General features: G+C 70.6%; 3 protein-coding genes across 3 annotated transcripts; 2 read left to right on the top strand and 1 right to left on the bottom strand.

The window, feature by feature from the left end:
* The first annotated feature begins 9,410 nt into the window (after positions 1-9,410).
* BLOC1S3 (biogenesis of lysosomal organelles complex 1 subunit 3) lies at positions 9,411-12,185 on the top strand. The gene is made up of 2 exons (XM_082333440.1): positions 9,411-9,537; positions 10,369-12,185. The coding sequence occupies exon 2, from the start codon at positions 10,371-10,373 to the stop codon at positions 10,896-10,898; it is 528 nt and encodes a 175-aa protein (XP_082189566.1). The 5' UTR covers positions 9,411-9,537; positions 10,369-10,370; the 3' UTR covers positions 10,899-12,185.
* A 101-nt stretch (positions 12,186-12,286) lies between these two features.
* On the bottom strand, positions 12,287-15,675 carry CCDC61 (coiled-coil domain containing 61). Its single transcript, XM_082333642.1, is given in 15 exon segments — positions 12,287-12,472; positions 12,565-12,619; positions 12,757-12,820; positions 12,919-12,997; positions 13,083-13,147; positions 13,284-13,362; positions 13,446-13,527; positions 13,529-13,592; positions 13,676-13,737; positions 13,843-14,026; positions 14,115-14,267; positions 14,361-14,518; positions 14,615-14,697; positions 14,785-14,936; positions 15,641-15,675. Coding segments are annotated over 14 exon segments (1,374 nt in total). The 5' UTR covers positions 14,933-14,936; positions 15,641-15,675; the 3' UTR covers positions 12,287-12,374.
* A 1,113-nt stretch (positions 15,676-16,788) lies between these two features.
* IRF2BP1 (interferon regulatory factor 2 binding protein 1) lies at positions 16,789-19,899 on the top strand (the record flags this gene model as incomplete). Its single annotated transcript, XM_082333507.1, is given in 4 exon segments — positions 16,789-16,798; positions 17,650-17,981; positions 17,983-18,960; positions 19,885-19,899. Coding segments are annotated over 4 exon segments (1,335 nt in total).
* Between the last annotated feature and the right edge of the window lie 1,697 nt (positions 19,900-21,596).

Here is a 21,596-nt window from a genome sequence, read left to right as displayed (position 1 = left end):
GCGCCGTGACATCGCCCCGCCAGCGCCGCTTCCTGTGGCCGGTGGCTCCTGCCAGAGGAACCTGCTGGCCCGGGCACAGGCGGCACCTGTTGGCCACCAACACCGGTGACACTGGCCACCAGCACCGGTGACACCGGCCGGGGACGCAGGGACTTGGGGACAGGGATGCAGGGACATGGGGACAAGGAGGGCACAAGGGGGACACAGGGGATGGAGGGGACATGGGGACAGGGATGTAGGGACATGGGGACATGGGGACGTGGGGACATGGGGACACAGGGGGCACAGGGGACACAGGGGATGAAGGGGACATGGGGACGTGGGGACGTGGGGACATGGGGGACAGGGACATGGGGCTGAGGGGACAAGGATGTGGGGACATGGGGACACAGGGGACATGGGGACACAGGGGATGGAGGGGACATGGGGACATGGGGACAGGGATGCAGGGACATGGGGCTGAGGGGACAAGGATGTGGGGACATGGGGACACAGGGGACATGGGGACAGAGGGGACACGGGGACACAGGGGATGGAGGGGACATGGGACATGGGGACAGGGATGTAGGGACATGGGGCTGAGGGGACAAGGATGTGGGGACATGGGGACACAGGGGACATGGGGACAGAGGGGACACGGGGACACAGGGGATGGAGGGGACATGGGACATGGGGACAGGGATGCAGGGACATGGGGACGTGGGGACATGGGGACACAGGGGGCACAGGGGACACAGGGGATGAAGGGGACATGGGGACATGGGGACATGGGGACATGGGGGAGGCAGGGACAAGGGGACGGGGGGACACCGGGGACAGGGGACGGGGGGTCCCGGCAGGTCCCCACGGGGACGAGGGCCCCGGGGGCTGGTGGGGCCGCGGAGCTGGGGGGGGTCCCCGCGGGGAGATGGGGACACGGGGACACGGGGACACCCCTCTGCGCAGGTGCCACCGCGGAGAAACGAGAGCGGGGCAGGACAGAGGCCACCGGGGAGAGCCCGCGCCCGCCGCCACCGGATCCCGGGCCCAGGGACCCCCCAGGGACCCCCCAGGGACCCCCAGGGACCCCCAGCACCCAGGGACCCCCCAGGGACCCCCAGGGACGCCCCAGGGACCCCAGCACCCATCGACCCCCAGGGACCCCCCAGGGACCCCACACAGGGACCTCCAGCACCCAGGGACCCCAGCACCCAGCGACACCCCCCCCCAGGGACCCCCCCCAGGGACCCCCAGGGACCCCCAGCACCCAGCGACCCCCCAGGGACCCCCAGGGTCCCCCAGCACCCAGCGACCCCCAGCACCCAGCGACCCCCCAGGGACCCCCAGCACCCAGGGACCCCCCAGGGATCCCCAGCACCCAGCGACCCCCCCAGGGACCCCCAGCACCCAGGGACCCCCCAGGGATCCCCAGCACCCAGCGACCCCCCCAGGGACCCCCAGCACCCAGGGACCCCCCAGGGACCCCCAGCACCCAGCGACCCCCCCAGGGACCCCCCAGGGACCCCACGCAGGGACCCCCAGCACCCAGGGACCCCCAGCACCCAGTGTCCCCCCCCAGGGACCCCCAGGACCCAGGGACCCCCAGCACCCAGGGACCCCCCAGGGACCCCCAGCACCCAGGGACCCCCAGCACCCAGTGTGTCCCCCCAGGGACCCCCCAGGGACCCCCAGCACCCAGGGACCCCCCACCCAGGCACCCACAGCCGCCATGGCCACCCAGCTGCCCATCGTCAAGCCGGTGAGCGGGGCCCTATGGGGGCTATAGGGGCGGGGCGGGGCCGGGGGGAGCTTATAGGGCTGGGGGGACCCTACGGGGCCGGGGGGATCCTATGGGGTCAGGAGAGATCCTATGGGGCCGGGGGGATCCTATGGGGTCAGGAGAGATCCTATGGGGCCGGGGGGATCCTATGGGGCTGGGGGGATCCTATGGGGCCGGGGGATCCTATGGGGCTGGGGGGGACCCTATGGGGCCGGGGGATCCTATGGGGCTGGGGGGGATCCTATGGGGCCGGGGGGATCCTATGGGGCTGGGGGGATCCTATGGGGCCGGGGGATCCTATGGGGCTGGGGGGATCCTATGGGACCAAGGGGGACCCTGTGGGGCCGGGGGGGATCCTATGGGGTCGGGGAGCACCCTATGGGGCCGGGGCAATCCTATGGGGCCATGGGGGATCCTATGGGGCTGGGGGGGACCCTATGGGGCCAAGGGGGACCCTGTGGGGCCAGGGTAGATCCTATGGGGTCAGGAGAGATCGTATGGGGCCGGCGGAGATCCTATGGGGCTGGGGGGGATCCTATGGGGCCAGGGGGGACCCTATGGGGCCGGGGGGATCCTATGGGGCCAGGGGGACCCTGTGGGGCCGGGGGGGATCCTATGGGGTCAGGGAGCGCCCTATGGGGCTGGGGGGGATCCTATGGGGCCGGGGGGATCCTATGGGGCCAAGGGGATCCTATGGGGCTGGGGGGATCCTATGGGGTCGGGGAGCACCCTATGGGGCTGGACACTCCTATGGGGCTGCGAAACCCTATGGGGCCGGGGTACCCTATGGGGGTACCCTATGGGTGCTCAGGCCCCACAGAGGGTGCTCAGGCCCCTCAGTGGGTGCTGGGACCCCTCAATGGGTGCTGGGACCCTCAGTGGGTGCTGGGACCCCCATGGCGGGCACTGCCGTGCTCCTGGGTGCGTCACCCCGCTGTCCCTGCTGTCCCCAGTGTCCCCCTGTCCCCTCTGTCCCTGCTGTCCCCAATGTCCCCCTGTCCCCCCTGTCCCCCTGTCCCTGCTGTCCCCTCTGTCCCCCTGTCCCCACTGTCCCCCCTGTCCCTGATGTCCCCAATGTCCCCCTGTCCCCCCTGTCCCCTCTGTCCCTGCTGTCCCCACTGTCCCCCCTGTCCCTGATGTCCCCAATGTCCCCCTGTCCCCCCCTGTCCCCTCTGTCCTCTCTGTCCCTGCTGTCCCCTCTGTCCCTGCTGTCCCCAATGTCCCCCTGTCCCCCTGTCCCCACTGTCCCCCCTGTCCCTGATGTCCCCAATGTCCCCCTGTCCCCCCTGTCCCCTCTGTCCTCTCTGTCCCTGCTGTTCCCCTGGGCGCATGCATGGCTGTGAGCACCCATGGGTGCCTGCATGGGTACCTGGGTGGCTGTGGGCACCCATGGCGGGGGGGGGGGGGTTCCCATGGGTGGGTGCACGGGTGTCTGTGAGCACCCGTGGGTGGGCGCATGGGTTTGCAGGCCCATGTGCGCAGGGCAACGGCGGGTGACAGTGGGTGACATGGGTGGGGTCCAGGCTGGGTGCTGGGTGCTGGGGGTCCCAGGCCGGGTGCTGGGGGGTCCTGGGCTGGTGCTGGGTGCTGGCGGGGTCCAGGCTGGGTGCTGGGGGGGTGCAGGCTGGGTGCTGGGTGCTGGGGGTCCCGGGCTGGGTGCAGGGGGGTCCAGGCTGGGTGCTGGGTGCTGGGGGTCCCGGGCTGGGTGCAGGGGGGTCCAGGCTGGGTGCTGGGTGCTGGGGGTCCCAGGCCGGGTGCTGGGGGATCCAGGGCTGGGTGCTGGGTGCTGGGGGTCCCGGGCTGGGTGCTGGGGGATCCAGGGCTGGGGGCTGGGTGCTGGGGGTCCCGGGCTGGGTGCTGGGGGATCCAGGGCTGGGGGCTGGGTGCTGGGGGTCCCAGGCTGGGTGCTGGGGGATCCAGGGCTGGGTGCTGGGGATCCCAGGGCTGGGGGGGTCCAGGCTGGGTGCTGGGTGCTGGGGGTCCCAGGCCGGGTGCTGGGGGGTCCTGGGCTGGTGCTGGGTGCTGGCGGGGTCCAGGCTGGGTGCTGGGGGGGTCCAGGCTGGGTGCTGGGTGCTGGGGGTCCCAGGCTGGGTGCTGGGGGGGTGCAGGCTGGGTGCTGGGTGCTGGGGGTCCCGGGCTGGGTGCAGGGGGGTCCAGGCTGGGTGCTGGGTGCTGGGGGTCCCAGGCTGGGTGCTGGGGGATCCAGGGCTGGGGGCTGGGTGCTGGGGGTCCCGGGCTGGGTGCTGGGGGATCCAGGGCTGGGGGCTGGGTGCTGGGGGTCCCAGGCTGGGTGCTGGGGGATCCAGGGCTGGGTGCTGGGGGTCCCAGGGCTGGGGGCTGGGTGCTGGGGGTCCCAGGCTGGGTGCTGGGGGATCCAGGGCTGGGTGCTGGGGGTCCCAGGCTGGGTGCTGGGGGGGTCCAGGCTGGGTGCTGGGTGCTGGGGGTCCCAGGCTGGGTGCTGGGGGGGTGCAGGCTGGGTGCTGGGTGCTGGGGGTCCCGGGCTGGGTGCAGGGGGGTCCAGGCTGGGTGCTGGGTGCTGGGGGTCCCGGGCTGGGTGCTGGGGGATCCAGGGCTGGGGGCTGGGTGCTGGGGGTCCCGGGCTGGGTGCTGGGGGATCCAGGGCTGGGGGCTGGGTGCTGGGGGTCCCAGGCTGGGTGCTGGGGGATCCAGGGCTGGGTGCTGGGGGTCCCAGGCCGGGTGCTGGGGGGGTCCAGGCTGGGTGCTGGGTGCTGGGGGTCCCAGGCTGGGTGCTGGGGGGGTCCAGGCTGGGTGCTGGGTGCTGGGGGTCCCAGGCTGGGTGCTGGGGGGTCCTGGGCTGGTGCTGGGTGCTGGCGGGGTCCAGGCTGGGTGCTGGGGGGGTCCCGGGCTGGGTGCTGGGGGTCCCAGGCCGGGTGCTGGGGGTGCCGGGTGCTGGACGGGCGCCCCGGCCGCAGGTTCCACGCCAACCTGTGCACGTCACCCCCGCCCGCGCGAGGCCGCGCCGGTGCGCAGCCCCCCGTGGACATGGTCCCGGGCCTGTCTTGGTCCTGGTCCCGGTCCCGGTCCTGGTCCTGGTCCAAGTCCTGGTCCCAGTCCTGTCTTGGTCCTGGTCCCAGTCCTAGTCCTGGTCCTGGTCCTGGATATGGACATGGACATGGTCCCAGTCCTGTCTTGGTCCTGGTCTTGGTCCCGGTCCCGGTCCTGGTCCTGGTCCTGGTTGTGCTCCCAGTCCTGGTCCTGGTCCTGGTCCCAGTCCTAGTCTTGGTCCTGGTCCTGGATATGGACATGGACATGGTCCCAGTCCTGTCTTGGTCCTGGTCTTGGTCCCAGTCCTGGTCCTGGTCCTGGTCCCGGACATGGTCCTAATCCTAGTCTTGGTCCTGGTTGTGCTCCCAGTCCTGGTCCTAGTCCTGGTCCTGGTCCTGGTCCCAGTCCTAGTCCTGGTTCTGGTCCTGGACATGGTCCTGGTCCTGGTCCCGGTCCTGTCTTGGTCCTGGTCCTGGTTGTGCTCCCAGTCCTGGTCCTGGTCCTGGTCCCAGTCCTAGTCCTGGTCCTGGTCCTGGTCCTGGTCCTGGTCCTGGTCCCGGTCCTGTCTTGGTCCTGGTCTTGGTCACAGTCCTAGTCCTGGTCCTGGTCCCGGACATAGTCCTAATCCTAGTCTTGGTCCTGGTTGTGCTCCCAGTCCTGGTCCTAGTCCTGGTCCTGGTCCTGGTCCCAGTCCTAGTCCTGGTTCTGGTCCTGGACATGGTCCTGGTCCTGGTCCCGGTCCTGGTCCTGGTCCCAGTCCTGGTCCCAGTCCCAGTCTTGGTCCCAATGCTGATCCTTGGCCCAGTTCTGGTCCCAATCCTGATTCCGGTCCCAGTCCGGATCTTGATCCTGGTCCTGGTCCCAGTCTCAGTCTTCGTCCCAATCCTCATCCTGGTCCCAGTCTTGGTCCCAATCCTGATTCCGGTCCCAGTCCTGGTCTTGATCCTGGTCCTGGTCCCAATCCTCATCCTGGTTCCAGTTCTGGTCCCAGTCTTAGTCCCAATCCTCATCCTGGTCCCAGTCCTGGGCCCAGTCCCAGTCTTGGTCCCAATCCTCATCCTGGTCCCAATCCTGGTCCTGATCCTGGTCCTGGGCCCAGTCCCAGTCTTGGTCCCAATCCTGATCCTGGGCCCAATCCTAATCCTGATACTGGGCCCAGTCCTGGGCCTGGGCCCAGTCCCAGTCCTGAACTGGTCCCAGTCCAGTCCTAGTCCTAGTCCCAGTCCAGCTCCTGGGTCACAGCCCTGGTCCGGGCTGGGTGTCCCCGGGGCGGGTCCCCCCGGGGTGTCCCCAGGCTGGGTGTCCCCGGGGCGGGTCCCCGGGGGTCCCTGTCCCCCGCGGTGACGCCGGTGCCACCCAGCTGCAGATCCGGGCGCTAAGCCGGGCCTTCGCCCTGGGGGTGAGGGGGCGCCACGTCTGCGACCTCGCCCACCGCCTGCCACCCGCCGCCATCGACCAGCTGGAGGGGGCCGGGGACGTCACCCCCGCCTGCGTCGAGTGCTGAGCCACCCCCCGGGGACACCCGCCACCGCCACCCGCCACCGGCACCCGCCACCGGCACCCATCACCGCCACCCGCCACTGCCACCCGCCACCGGCACCCGTCACCGGCCACTGGCCACCGCCACCCGCCATCACCACCCGCCACCGCCACCCGCCACCGGCCACCGGCACCGGCCACCAGGGACGGGGATGAGGGGGAGATGGGGACAGGGACAGGGATGGGGACAATGACAGGAAGAGGGACAGGGACAGGGCTGGGGACAGGGACATGGTGGCTCTGGGGACAGGGCTGGGGACAGGGACAGGGCTGGGGACAGGGACATGGTGGCTCTGGGGACAGGGCTGGGGACAGGGACAGGGCTGGGGACAGGGACATGGTGGCCCTGGGGACAGGGCTGGGGACAGGGACAGGGCTGGGGACAGGGACATGGTGGCTCTGGGGACAGGGCTGGGGACAGGGACAGGGCTGGGGACAGGGACATGGTGGCTCTGGGGACAGGGCTGGGGACAGGGACAGGGCTGGGGACAGGGACATGGTGGCCCTGGGGACAGGGCTGGGGACAGGGACAGGGCTGGGGACAGGGACAGGGACAGGGACAAGGACAGCGGTGGGGACAAGGCCATGGTGGCCCTGGGCACAGGGACAGGGACAGGGACAGGGGTGGGGACAATGACAGGAAGAGGGACAAGGACAGGGCTGGGGACAGGGACATGGTGGCTCTGGGGACAGGGTTGGGGACAGGGACAGGGCTGGGGACAGGGACATGGTGGCTCTGGGGACAGGGTTGGGGACAGGGACAGGGCTGGGGACAGGGACATGGTGGCCCTGGGGACAGGGCTGGGGATGGGGACAGGGGTGGGGACAAGAAGAGGGATGGGGACAATGATGGGGAAAGGGACAAGGATGGGGCTGGGGACAGGGACATGGTGGCCCTGGGCACAGGGCTGGGGACAGGGACAGGGCTGGGGACAGGGACATGGTGGCCCTGGGCACAGGGACAGGGACAGGGACAGGGCTGGGGACAGGGACATGGTGGCCCTGGGCACAGGGGCGGGGACAGGGACAGGGCTGGGGACAGGGACATGGTGGCCCTGGGCACAGGGACAGGGACAGGGACAGGGCTGGGGACAGGGACATGGTGGCCCTGGGGACAGGGACAGGGACAGGGACAGGGCTGGGGACGGGGACATGGTGGCCCTGGGCACAGGGACAGGGACAGGGACAGGGCTGGGGACAGGGACATGGTGGCCCTGGGGACAGGGACAGGGACAGGGACAGGGCTGGGGACGGGGACATGGTGGCTCTGGGGACAGGGCTGGGGACAGGGACAGGGCTGGGGACAGGGACATGGTGGCCCTGGGGACAGGGCTGGGGACAGGGACAGGGCTGGGGACAGGGACAGGGACAGGGACAAGGACAGCGGTGGGGACAAGGCCATGGTGGCCCTGGGCACAGGGACAGGGACAGGGACAGGGGTGGGGACAATGACAGGAAGAGGGACAAGGACAGGGCTGGGGACAGGGACATGGTGGCTCTGGGGACAGGGTTGGGGACAGGGACAGGGCTGGGGACAGGGACATGGTGGCTCTGGGGACAGGGTTGGGGACAGGGACAGGGCTGGGGACAGGGACATGGTGGCCCTGGGGACAGGGCTGGGGACAGGGACAGGGCTGGGGACAGGGACATGGTGGCCCTGGGGACAGGGACATGGTGGCTCTGGGGACAGGGCTGGGGACAGGGACAGGGCTGGGGACAGGGACATGGTGGCCCTGGGGACAGGGTTGGGGACAGGGACAGGGCTGGGGACAGGGACAGGGCTGGGGACAGGGACATGGTGGCTCTGGGGACAGGGTTGGGGACAGGGACAGGGCTGGGGACAGGGACATGGTGGCTCTGGGGACAGGGTTGGGGACAGGGACAGGGCTGGGGACAGGGACATGGTGGCCCTGGGGACAGGGCTGGGGATGGGGACAGGGGTGGGGACAAGAAGAGGGATGGGGACAATGATGGGGAAAGGGACAAGGATGGGGCTGGGGACAGGGACATGGTGGCCCTGGGCACAGGGCTGGGGACAGGGACAGGGCTGGGGACAGGGACATGGTGGCCCTGGGCACAGGGACAGGGACAGGGACAGGGCTGGGGACAGGGACATGGTGGCCCTGGGGACAGGGACAGGGACAGGGACAGGGCTGGGGACAGGGACATGGTGGCCCTGGGCACAGGGGTGGGGACAGGGACAGGGCTGGGGACAGGGACATGGTGGCTCTGGGGACAGGGACAGGGACAGGGACAGGGCTGGGGACAGGGACATGGTGGCTCTGGGGACAGGGACAGGGACAGGGCTGGGGACAAGGCCAAGTCTCTCCAAGTACCCCCAGTTCCCCCCAGTCTCTTCCAGTCCCCCCAGTTCACCCCCAGTCCCCCCAGTGCCCCCCAGTTCACCCCCAGTGCTCCCCAGTTCACTCTCAGTCCTCCCAGTCCCCCCAGTCCCCCCAGTCCAGTCCCAGTTCACCCACAACTCCCCTCAATTCCCACCAGTCTCTTCCAGTTCACCTCCAGTCTCCCCAGTGCCCCCAGTCCCCCCAGTTCACCCCCAGTGCCCCCCAGTTCACTCTCAATCCCCCCAGTTCCCCCCAGTCCAGCCCCAGTTCCTCCCAGTCCTCCCAGTCCCCCCAGTTCACCCCCAGTCTCCCTAGTTCCCCTCAGTCCCCCCAGTGCCCCCAGTCCCCCCAGTCCAGTCCCAGTTCACCCACAACTCCCCTCAATTCCCCCCACTCTCCCCCAGTTCACCTCCAGTCTCCCCAGTGCCCCCCAGTTCACCCCCCGCCCCCCCAGTCCCTCCCAGTCCCCCCAGTTCCCTCCAGTCCCCCCAGTTCACCCCCAGTCCCCCAGTTCTCCCCAGTCCTCCCAGCCCCCCCAGTTTCCCCCAGTCTCTTCCAGCCCCCCCAGTTCACCCCAGTCCCCCCAGTTCACTCCCAGTACCCCCAGTTCACTCCCAGTCCCCCCAGTTCCCCCAAGTCCCCCCCAGTCCCCCCAGTTCCCCCAGTGCCCCAGTCTCTCCCAGTCCCTCCAGTTCCCCCCCAGTCCCCCCAGTTCCCCCCCAGTCCGCTCCCAGTGCCCCCCAGTCCCCCTGCAGTCCTCCCCGCCGCCAGGGGGCAGAGCTCATCCCTCCGGCCCGCCGTGCCGACGGAGGGGCACTTCCGGGTGGCGGCCGTGACACGTGACGCGGGGCCGCCCGTCACGTGACCTGCGGCGGGGCTGGGCAGGAGGTGGGAGAGCGCCGGGGGCCCGGGGGGGTCCGTGGGCGTGGGGGGGGGGCCTGGGGGGCCGGGGGGGGGGGGTCTGGGGTCTCCGTGGGGCTGGGGGGGGGTCCGTGGGGCTGGGGGGGGGCCTGGGGGGGGTGGACGTGGGGGTCTGGGGTCTCCGTGGGGCTGGGGGGGGGCGGTCCGTGGGCGTGGGGGGGGCTGGAGGGGAGCCCTGGGGGGGGGTCTGGGGTCTCCATGGGGCTGGGGGGCCCTGGGGGTCCCCGTGGGGCTGGGGGGGTCCTCGTGGGCGTGGGGGGGGTGTCTCTGGGGGTCCCCGTGGGGCTGGGGAGGGGTCCGTGGGCGTGGGGGTGGCTGGAGGGGAGCCCTGGGGGGGGGTCTGGGGTCTCCATGGGGCTGGGGGGGGGGGGGCCCTGGGGGTCCCCGTGGGCGTGGGGGGGTCCCTGGGGGTCCCTGGGGGGCGGGTCCGTGGGCGTGGGGGGGGGTCTCTGGGGGTCCCCGTGGGGCTGAGGGGGGGCCCTGGGGGTGGCGGACATGGGGATCTGGGGGTCCCTGGGGGGCACCGTGGGGCTGTAGGGGGCTGGGGGGGTCCCTGGGGGTCCCCGCGGGCGGGGGGGGGGGGGGTCTGGGGGTCCCCGGGGGAGTGGGGGGTCCCCGGGGGGGTCCCCGTGGGGCTGTAGGGGGCTGCGGGGGGGGGGGGCTGGCGTCTCCATGGGGCTTGGGGGGTCCCCGGGGGTCCCCGCGGGCGTGGGGGGGTCCCTGTGGGGCTGGGGGTCCCCCCGTGGGGTTGGGGGGGGTGAGTGGGGTCCCCCCTGACCCCCCCGCCCCCCCCCCCAGCCATGGCGGCCCCCCGCCCCCCGCGGGTGGTGCCGGGCGAAGCCTCCGAGAGCGACTCGGAGCCGGAGGCGCCGGGGCGGGGGGCGGCGGCGGGGGGGGCCGGGACCCCCGGGCCCGGCCTGAAGGTGCCGGGCGAAGCCTCCGAGACCGAGGAGGAGGAGGAGGAGGAGGAGGAGGAGGAGGGGGAGAGGCCGAAGACCCCGCCGGTGTCGCCGGAGGAGCCGGCGGCGGTTTGGGGGAGCGGCCGGGGCCCCCCCTCGCTGCTGCAGCAGCGGCTGCGGGCGAGCTCGGGGCGGCTGCGGGGGGCGGTGGGGCGGGCGCTGCGGCAGAGCTACGGCGGCGCCGCGCGGGGGCTGGGGGGCCTGGGGGGGGCCCTGGGGCGGGCGCAGGCGGCCGCCGCCGCCGCCGCCGATTGCCTGCGCTTGGCTCGCCGCGACTTGCGCGCCGTGGCCGCCGCCGTCGACATCGTCACCGCCTGCCGCCTCCTGCCCGACATCCGCGGGCAGCTGCCGGCGCCGCCGGCGCGCTGACGCCGTGACGCCGGCGACCTCGGCAGCCGTCGGTGGCGCCCGGTCGCGGTTGCGGCGCCTTGTGCTGCCCCCCAAGATCTCCGCGCCGTGGTGGCATCGGCACGATGGCATTGTCACCGGCACAGCCACGGTGCCATCGTCACCGGCATCATCATCGGCGTAGCCACGGTGGCATCATCACTGGTGGAGCCACGGTGACATTGACATTGGCACAGCCACGATGGCATCGTCACCGGCACAGCCACAGTGGCATCGTGACTGGCATCATCGGCGTAGCCACGGTGGCATCATCACTGGTGGAGCCACGGTGACATCGACACCGGCACAGCTATCATGGCATCATTGCCGACGTAGCCGTGGTGGCATCGTCACCGGCACAGCCACGGTATCATCACTGGCATCATCGTCACCGTAGCCACGATGGCATCATCACCGGCATCATCATCGGCGTAGCCACGGTGGCATCATCCCTGGTGGAGCCACAGTGACATTGACACCGGCACAGCCACGGTGCCATCGTCACCGACGTAGCCATGGTGGCATCGTCGCCAGCATCATCATCAGCGTAGCCGTGGTGGCATCATCATTGGCATAGGCATGATGGCATTGTCACCGGCAGAGCCACGGTGCCGTCGTCACCGGCATAGCCGTGGTGGCATTGTCACTGGTATCGTCACCGGCATAGTCGCAGCGGCATTGTCACCAGCGCAGCCATGATGGCATCATCACTGGCACAGCCACGGTGCCATCGTCACCGACGTAGCCATGGTGGCATCATGACCGGCATCATCACTGGTGGAGCCACGGTGACGTTGACACCGGCATAGCCACAACGGCATCGTCACCAACATAGCCGTGGTGGCAGCGTCGTCACCGTAGCCACGATGGCATCATCACCGGCATCATCATCGGCGTAGCCACAGTGGCATCATCCCTGGTGGAGCCACGGTGACATTGACACTGGCACAGCCACGATGGCGTCGTCACCGACGTAAGCGTGGTGCCGTCGTCACTGGCATCGTCGTTGGCGTAGCCATGGTGACATCATCACCGGCACAGCCACGGTGCCATCGTCACCAGGGTAGCCGTGGTGGCATCGTCACCGGCATAACCACGGTGGCATCGTCACCGGCGCAGCCACGATGACACCAAACGGTGACCTCGGCGCAGAGGCCGCCCGGCCAGCCCCCCCAGCACCTCCGCGCTCCGGTAACGTCATGAGCGGCCGCCGCCGAACCGCTGTCCCCCGATGCCGCCATTTTGTGCGGCACGGAGGTGAATAAAGGCCTCGACGGTGACAAGGGGACGGTGACGAGGGGGGACGGGGACGAGGGGACGGGGACAAAGGGGCCGCAGCCCCCCAAGACGCAGGACAGGCCGTGGGGCCACGCAAGGGTTTATTTGGGGGGGGACGCGCGCCCCGCGCCAGCGCCGTCACCCCCGGGGACGCGGTGACGCGACGCGGTGACGCGGGGGTCACGCGCGGGCGGCCAGGCTGTCCATGTACGCCTGCAGCGCCTGCAGCCGGGCGTCGATCTCGGCCAGCTCGGCCGAGGGCTCCTCGGGGCGATTCTCTGGGGGGGGGGCGGGGGAAAATGGGTTCAAAAAGACCCAAATTGGGGTGGGGGCACCCCAAAAATACGCGGGGGGGGGGAGGGGGGCTCACCTTTACCGGGGCGCTTGCCCACGGGTGGCTTGTGGCCGGTGACCGGGCGAGGGGCCTGGGGACAGAGACGAGGGTGGCACTGGGTGGGGGTGTCCCCCACCGCGGTCACCCCGCTTTGGGGGTGACCCCCAAACCCCGGGGGGGGTCCCAGGCTTTTTGGGGGGGGTCTCAGGCTTTTGGGGGGCCACTCACCGCGTCGGTGCCGTTGCAGGACGAGGCGCTCAGGGGTCTGCGGGTGCGGGTTGCCCTCCTGCCCCTGTGTAGGGTGGGTGGGTGGGGGTTAAGGGGTGCTGGGGGGGTCGGGGTGCCCCCGGGGGGGCACCCAGGGGTCCTGCCCCCCACCCCGGCGGTTACCTGGGGGGCAGGGGCTCGGAGCGGTCATCGGCGTCGCTGCTGGAGCTCACCGCCGAGCGCCGGCTCCGGAAACTTTCGGCTGCGGGGGGAAAAATTAGGGGGGTGGGGGGAACCCCCAGCACCCAGTGGGTGCCCCCCACCCACCTCGGGTAACCCCCGCTCACCCGAGGAGCTGCGCCCGCGGCTCCGGGCCGGGCTGGCGCTGCCGAAAGTCGCCCCGCGCCGCTGGCTGCACCCAAGGGAGACGGCGGTGAGGGGTGGGGAGGGGGCTGGGGGGCTCCCCCCAAGCGCCGGGGGAGGGAGGGGACGGTGACGGTGACAACGACGGTGACAACGATGGTGACAACCCCGGTGTCACCGCTTACTTTTTGAGCTCGGCTTCCTTCTGCCGGCGTTGCCGGGCCCTGACGAAGGCGGTGGGGTCGAAACGCGGCGGGCGAGGGCCTGGCGGGGAGGGGAGGAGGGTGGCAGGGTGGGGAGGGGGCCACCCGCGGCGTCACCCCCCCGCGTCCCCGAGCGTCCCCCACCTGCGGGCGACGGGGACCGCGGCGGGACGCGGCCGTGGCTGCCGCCGCGGCTCTCCCGGGACGTCGAGCGCGGCGGGGGGCGGCCGGGTGCCAGAGGGAGAGCGACGCTCCTGGGGACGGGGGACCGCGGCGCTGGGCGTCCGGCGGCTGCCGAGGGGACCGGCGACGTCACGAGGGGACGGCGGGGGACACCCGTGGGGGCCCCCCGTCACCCCCCAGCCTGGCCTCACCCCCTTTTGCAGGTGGCCAGCTCGGCTGTCAGGCTCTTCACCATCTTCCTCGCCTCCGCCAGCTGCAAGGAGCGGGGGAAAGGGTCACCGTGCCGCCGGCGGCCCCCCGAAACCGCCGGCGGCCCCCTGAAACCGCCACCGGCGGCCCCCCGAAACCGGCAACCCACCTCGGCGGCCATCTGCCGGTGCTCGCGTTGATGCCGGGCTTTCTCCCGCGCCAGTTCGTCCTCCAAGCGTCGCGCCGCTCGCCGGAGCGCCGTCGCCTCGGCCGCCATCCCGCCGGCCGGCTCGCGCCGCAGCGCCCGCAGCGCCGCCTCCGCCGCTCGCTTCTCCTCCAGCGCCCGCTGCAGCCTGGCGAGGGGGGCAGGGGAGGGTTTTTGGGGGGGTCCCTCCTTTTCCTGCCACCCAAATTCTTCCCGGTGACGCCGGCGTCGCTCACTCGTCCCGCAGGCGCCGGATTTCGGTGTCTCGGTGATCTTCCCCGTGCCGAACCCGCAGCTGCGCCAGTTCCTCCCTCAGCTCCCGCACCAGCCTGCGGAGCGCGGCAGGATCCGGCCGCCCCGCGTAGGGCAGCGGCAGCGGGTAGTGGATCCTGGCGGAGGGAGGGTACGGATACGCCGCTGCGGTGACGGCGGTGTCCCCGCGCCACCGCGTCCCCCCCCTCTGCCCGCTGTCCCCTTGTCACCTATCGAACTCGACGGAGTAGACGAGGATGAGGTAGCGCTTGGCGCCCAGGGGGGAAGCGGCAGAAGGAGGGGGCCGGGCGATGGCTCCCACTTTCCGGCTGCGCAGGGTCTCCAGGTCGGCGTAGGTGAGGAGCTCCAGGCTGACGGATTCGCTGCTCTGGGGAGGGGAAAAGTCGGAGGTGGGAGGGGGGGGGGCTCGGTGGGGAACCCCCGCACCCCAAAACGCCGCGGCGGGGAGCGGCACCGGCCTCACCCGCGTCAGCGCCGACTCCAGCATGCTGCAGAAAATGCCAAACTGCTTGAAATTCCCCGTTTTGTGGGTCAGGTCCTCGATGACTGCGAGGAAAGGGAGGGGGGGGTTGGGTGGGTCAGCGTTTGGGGGGGGGGTGTCCCCTCAACCCAACCCCCCCCCCAGGGACTCACAGGCGGCGTCGAACTCCCCCCTCCACTGCTCGGCGGTGAGGTGAGCCTCCACCTCCACCTCCAGCCGCGAGCGGGCGAGGGTCAACCGGACGGCGTGCTCCCCGTGCCGGAAGGCGTAGTCGGCCTGCAGGTACCGCGGCTCCTCCATGGCGCTGGGGTGTGGGGGGGGAGCCTTGGGAGCCAGGGGGGCACCCCCAGATCGGGGGGGCACCCCTGGGAAAGGGAACGCAAGGGGTTTGGGGTGGGGGGTGGGGTTAGGGTGGGTTTTGGGGTGGTGGGTGCATTGGGGGAGCGGATTTTGGGGGGGACACTGATGGGGGGGGAGCGGGAGGGGACAGCACCCTGGGGGGGGGCAATTGGAGGGGACCCCAGGGCATTTCGAGACTGGGGGGGGTTGGGGGAGGGGAAGGTTGATGGGGTGGGGGGAGCACAGAGGGATGAGGGGGGGGCCCCAGGGCTTTGGGGGGGGCTGCCTGAGGGTGGCAGGGCTTTGCGGGGGCTGCTTTGGGGGGTCCCAGGGCTTTGGGGGGGCTGCTGGGGGAGGGCAGGGTTTGGGGGGGCTGCTTTGGGGGTCCCAGGGCTTGGGGGGGCTGCTGGGGGGGGGCAGGGTTTGGGGGGGCTGCTTTGGGGATCCCAGGGCTTGGGGGGGCTGTTTCGAGGGGGGGCCAGGGCTGTTCTGGGGGTACCGGGGGGGCCCGGGCCCGCGGGGGCTGTTCAGGCGGCAAATACCGGGGGAAGCTCGGCCTGGGGGGGGCTGCTGGGGGCCGGAGAGCCCCCCCGGAGGGTGGCCGGGCCGGGGGAGGGCCAGGGCCCCGGGGCAGCCCGAGAGACCCCGGCCCCGGGCCCGGGCACTCACCGCCCGCCGCGCTCCTCCGTCTCCTCAGCCGCAGCCCCGCCCCCTCGCAGCCCCCGCCCGCCTCCCGTTGGCCGGCCGCGCCTCGCCCCGCCGCCTCATTGGCTCTCGCCGCCGCCTGTCACCTCACGCCCCGCCTCCCCGCAGGCGGCCGTTAGCCGCTTCGCTCACCCCCTGCTGCCCTCCAGCCTCCCGCTGCTATTGGCTGTCAGGCGGAGCCCGCCTCCCGCCTCCGCGCGGCCATTGGTTGCTGAAGCCGTCATTTCCCCTGAGAAGGGGAGGAGCGACCTGCGCCTGTGGCGCCCCCTGCTGGTCAGGAGGCTCGAGTTCCACCCTGGCGCCGGGGAGGCCCCGCCCCCTTCCATTGATCACGGCGTGGCCACGCCCCCTTCCATTGAGGACTGCAACGCCCCGCTCCATTCATGCCCGTGGGGAGCAGGGACGGGGGGACGGGACTGTGGGTGTGTCCGTGGGTCCGGTGGGTCCGTGAGTCTGGCCGTGGGTCCGTGGGTGTGTCCGTGGGTCCGTGGGTCTGTCCACAAGGTGCAGCAGGCGCCTGCCGGCAGCTTTGCGGTCGGTGGCACCCTGGGGACCGTGGTCCTTGATGATGACAGCCCGAGCACCCTTGGTGGCACCGTGGGGACCATCAATGACACCCTGGGGACCCTCGGTGGCCCCGTGAGGGCCACTGGTGGCCCTGTGCCCAGCTTTGGTGGCACCCTGGGGGACCGTGGGGACCATCGATGGCACTGTGAACATCCTTGGTGGCACGCCAGGGACCCTCGGTGGCCCCGTGAGGACCACCGGTGGCCCTGTGCCCATCTTTGGTGGCCCCCTGGGGACTGTGGGGACCATCGATGGCACCGTGAGCACCTTGGTGGCACCGTGGGGACCCTGGTGGCCCCGTGAGGACCCTCGGTGGCCCCGTGAGGACCACCGGTGGCCCTGTGCCCATCCTTGGTGGCACCCTGGGGACGGGCGAGGCGGGGCGTGGGGGCGTGGCCAGACGGGGTGGTCCCGCCCCGTGGGGGGGCGTGGCCACGGGGCGGAGGGGGCGTGGCTTTCCCTTCCCGCGCAGGCGCGGCCCCGCCCTCCCGCGGCAGGCGCCATGGCCGCCCGCCCCGCCGCGCTCCCGCCGGCCCTGTCAGGCGATGGCGGGCGGTAGGTGAGCGGCGACGGGGGGGTCTGTGCCGAGGGGACCCCCGCCAGGGGACATTCTGGGGGGGGGTGGCTCTGCGGGGACGCTCTGAGGGGGCTGTGAGGGGGGGCCGGCTGAGGGGACCCGGTGAGGGGGCATTTTGGGGGGGGTCTGCTGAGGGGGGACCCTCTGAGGGGGCTTTGGGGGGGGGGACACACCCTGTGAGGGGACCCTCTGAGGGGGCTTTGCTAAGGGGGGACCCTCCAAGGGGTCTTTGCTGAGGGGGGACCCTCTGAGGGGGGCCTTTTGAGGGGTCTCTGTTGAAGGGGGACCCTCTGAGGGGTCTTTGCCTTGGGGGGACCCTGTGAGGGGACCTTTTGAGGGGTCTTTGCTTAAGGGGGGACCCTCCAAGGGGGTCTTTTCTGGGGGGGGGACCCTCTGAGGGGACATTTTGAGGGGTCTTTCCTTAAGGGGGGACCCTGCAAGAGGTTTTTGCTGGGGGGGGACCCTCCGAGGGGGACCCTCTGAGGGGGTCTTTACTTGTAGGGGACCCTTTGAGGGGTCTCTGCTAGGAGGGGACCCTTTGAGGGGACATTTTGAGGGGGTCTTTGCCTTGGGGGGACCCTCTGAGGGGGCTTTGGGGGGGGGGACCCTCTGAGGGGACATTTTGAGGGGGTCTCTGCTTAAGGGGGGGACCCCTCTGAGGGGGCTTTGGGGGGGGGACACCCTCTGAGGGGACATTTTGAGGGGTCTCTGCTTAAGGGGGAGACCCTCTGAGGGGGCTTTGCCTTGGGGGGACACTGAGGGGACATTTTGAGGGGTCTTTAGGGGGGGGGGACCCTCCGAGGGGACCCTCCGAGGGGTCTCCGCACAGAGGACCCCACCCAAGGCTCCGGCGGAGGAGCAGCACCCGAGAGGGGGCTGCGGCGAGGAAGGCGGGGGGGGGGGTCCCGGCAGCCCCCCGCCATGTCGTGGCGCCGGCAGTGGTGCTACCTGTGCGACCTGCCCAAAATGCCCTGGGCCGTGGTGTGGGATTTCAGCGAAGCCGTCTGCCGCGGCTGCGTCAACTTCGAAGGCGCCGACCGTATCGAACCGTTGCTGGAAGCCGCCCGGCGTCTTCGGCACAGCCACGCCGAAACCCGGCACCGCGACGTCCCGCCGGTATCGCGTCCGCCCGCCGGAATGAACCGCCCCGAGGAGACGACGGGCCGAACGCCGCGCTCCGCCGCTGCTGCCGTTACCGGTGCCGTGCCGCCCGGACGGCGCCGAGTGTTTGGCGGAACTGAGCGAAGCCATGCGCGGTCGCGCCGAGGACTGGCCGGGAAAACCGCCGGCGGTACGGGAACGCCTCGCCGCCCTCGCCGGTTGCGCTCCCTTCAACGTTCGCTTCCGAAAGGATCACGCTTTGGTGGGACGAATCTTCGCCTTCGACGCCGCGCCCCGGCCCGGTTTTGAGTTCGAATTGAAGCTTTTTGCCGAATATCCCTGCGGTTCCGGCAGCGTCTACGCCGGCGTGCTGGGCCTGGCAAAGCGGATGTTCCAGGATTGCCTGCGGGCGCCCGGCAAAACCATTTCTTCCGGCTACAAATACCTGGAATACGAGAAGCGGCAGGGAAGCGGCGACTGGCGGCTGCTTGGCGAACTCTTCACCGAAGCCGTCCGTTTTTTCCGGCACCCGCCGGCACCCGACGCCTTACCGCAACCTCCGCCGCCTCCTCGCCGCCGCCGCAAAGCTTCGCCGGAGCCGGATGAACCGCGATCCTACCGCCATCACCCATCGAGGGAAATTTCACCCGTTACGGCGGAGGATTCGGCGCTCTCCTGCGGTTTGTGCCGCCGGCGGTTGGAGGACACCCATTTCGTACAGTGTCCCTCGGTACCGGCTCACCGGTTTTGCTTCCCCTGCGCCCGTCGCGCCATCCGGGCGCGGGGAAGCGCCGGCGGCGACGTCCACTGCCCCAGCGGCGGCCGATGTCCCCTGGTCGGATCCGGCCTCCCCTGGGCGTTCATGCAGGGGGAGATCGCCGCCATCTTGGCCGGCGACGTCCGCGTCAAACGGGAGCGGGACCCCTTGAGGGTCCTCGTCCCCCCCCCCCCCAAAACCGTGCCTCAGTTTCCCCCACCCCCCTCCTCCCAGGTGGTTTTTTGGGGGAGGGGGGGTGACAAGTGCCTGTCCCCGGGGGGGGTGGGGGGTCCCCAAAGCTCTGGCGGGGGGTTTTGGGGGGGGGGTTTTTTTGGTCAATAAAGCGATGCGCGCTTTTTTTGGGGGGGGGGTTTGGTTCAACCGCGGCTTTCGGCTGGTTTTTGGGGGGCTGGGGGGGGTGGGGAGGGGCTGGGGGGCAATTGGGGTAACTGGGACGAATTGGGGGTAACTGGGGTGGATTGGGGGGTAACTGGGGTGGGTGGGGACAGGTTGGGGGGGTAACTGGGGGGAATTGGGGAGCAATTGGGGGGTAACTGGGACAAATTGGGGGCTCAGGGGGCAATGGGGGGGGGGGGGGGGGGGGGGGGGGGGGGGGGGGGGGGGGGGGGGGGGGGGGGGGGGGGGGGGGGGGGGGGGGGGGGGGGGGGGGGGGGGGGGGGGGGGGGGGGGGGGGGGGGGGGGGGGGGGGGGGGGGTAACTGGGACAAATTGGGGGTAACTGGGGTGAATCAGGGGGTAACTGGGGTGCATGGGGGCAGGTTGGGGGGCAATTGGGGGGTAACTGGGATGAATTGGGGAGCAATTGGGGGGTAACTGGGACAAATTGGGGGCTCAGGGGGCAATTGGGGGGTAACTGGGACGAATTGGGGGGGTAACTGGGACAAATTGGGGGTAACTGGGGTGAATTGGGGGGTAACTGGGGTGGGTGGGGGCAGGTTGGGGGGCAATTGGGGGGTAACTGGGATGAATTGGGGGGCAATTGGGGGCTCAGGAGGCAATTGGGGGGTAACTGGGACAAATTGGGGGGTAACTGGGGTGAATTGGGGGGTAACTGGGTGGGTAGGGGCAGGTTGGGGGGCAGTTGGGGGGTAACTGGGATGAATTGGGGAGCAATTGGGGGGTAACTGGGACAAGTTGGGGGGTAACTGGGACGAATTGGGGGCTCAGGGGGCAATTGGGGGTCCAGGAGGGAATTGGGTAGGGACTGGGGGGCAATTGGTGGGTAACTGGGATGAATTGGGGGTAACTGGGGTGAATTGGGGTGTAACTGGGGTGGGTGGGGGCAGGTTGGGGGGCAATTGGGGGGTAACTGGGATGAATTGGGGTGTAACTGGGGTGGGTGGGGGCAGGTTGGGGGGCAATTGGGGGGTAACTGGGACAAATTGGGGGGCAATTGGGGTAACTGGGGCGAATTGGGGGTAACTGGGGTCAATTGGGGGGTAACTGGGGTGGGTGGGGACAGGTTGGGGGGTAACTGGGGGGAATTGGGGAGGGACTGGGGGGTAACTGGGGTGCGTGGGGGGTGACTGGCCCCCCCGCACCGAGCCCACCCCGCGCATGCGCGCAGCGCCCCCTCCCGGCGCGGGGAGGTGGAGCCTGGCGGGGGGGCGTGGTCAGGGGAGACCACGCGCCCTCAGCGCGGACTGACGGCTCCCGGCGGGAGGCTCCGCCCCTGCGCGCTGACGTCGCGGCGGGGGCGGGGCCGCGCGTGCGCAGGGGCGCCCGGAGGCCGGCGAGCGCGCGGGCGGCGGTGAGGGGGATGGGGGGGGGGGCGATCTATAGGGGCCTGGGGGGGGATCTATAGGGGCCTGCGGGGTAAGGGGGGGTCTGTAGGGCCCGGGGGGCTCCATGGGGCCCGGGGCCGTGTGTAGGGGGTGGGCGGGGCCCAGGGCGGCGGGGCTCTATAGGGGGCGGAGGCCGTGTGGGGCTGGGGGGGGTATAGGCTCCTATAGGGGAGCCTGGGAGGGGGGAGAAGGGTCTATAGGGCCCTGGGGGGCGGGGGGAATTGGGACTGGGGGGGGCAGGGGGCTATAGGCACCTATAGGGGTGGGCGAGGGCTCCATAAGGGCCTGGGCGGTGCGTGGGCGCTATAGGGTGTATATGGGCACGCAGCGTGTGAAGATGGGGCGCTATAGGGGGCTGTAGGTTCGGGGCTATAGGTTCCTGTGGGGGGGGGAGGGCTCTATAGGGGCCCTGGGCAGTGTGTGGGGGGTGGGAAGGTTTGTAGGGCCCGGGATGTTGTGGGAAATGGGGCTCTATAGGAGGCGGGAGGATGTATGGAGGGAAGGCTTTCTATAGGGGGGTGGGGTGGGGTGGGGGGAGCTCCATAGGGGCTGAGTGGGAATGGGGTTCTATAGGGTGGGTGGGATGGCGGGGCCTAGGGCAGGCACTGCATAGGGGCCTGGGGTAGCAGTAACCTGGGGGGGACGTATAGAACATCCCAGTCCAGGGCTCTATAGGGCACCCCAGGGGCCATATAGGGGATCCTCGGGGCCGTATAGGGCACTCCCATGCTGTATGGGGCAGCCCAGGAGCCATATAGGTGCAACCTGGGGCTGTAAAGGGCAACCTAGAGCTGTCTGAGGCAACCTATGGGCCATATAGGGTATCCCAGGGGCTGTATGGGGCATCCTGGGGCCCTATAGGGCATCCCAGAGGCTGTACAGAGCATCTCTGGGCCGTATAGAGCATCCTGGGGCCTTATAGGGTGTCTCAGGGCTTATATAGGGCATTTCTGGGCCATATAGAGCATCCAGGGGCTGTATAGAGCATCTCAGGGACTGTGCGGGGCATCTCTGGGCCATATAGCACATCTGGGGGCCATATAGGGTATCCCAGGGGCTGTACAGAGCATCTCTGGGCCATATAGAGCATCCAGAGACTGTATGGGGCACCTGA

The sequence above is a fragment of the Platalea leucorodia genome, assembly GCF_965183815.1.
Source record: "Platalea leucorodia genome assembly, chromosome: 26".
Lineage (NCBI taxonomy): Eukaryota > Metazoa > Chordata > Aves > Pelecaniformes > Threskiornithidae > Platalea > Platalea leucorodia.
The sequence above is the reverse complement of the archived record's forward strand: the minus strand, read 5'-3'. Positions and strand labels throughout refer to the sequence as shown.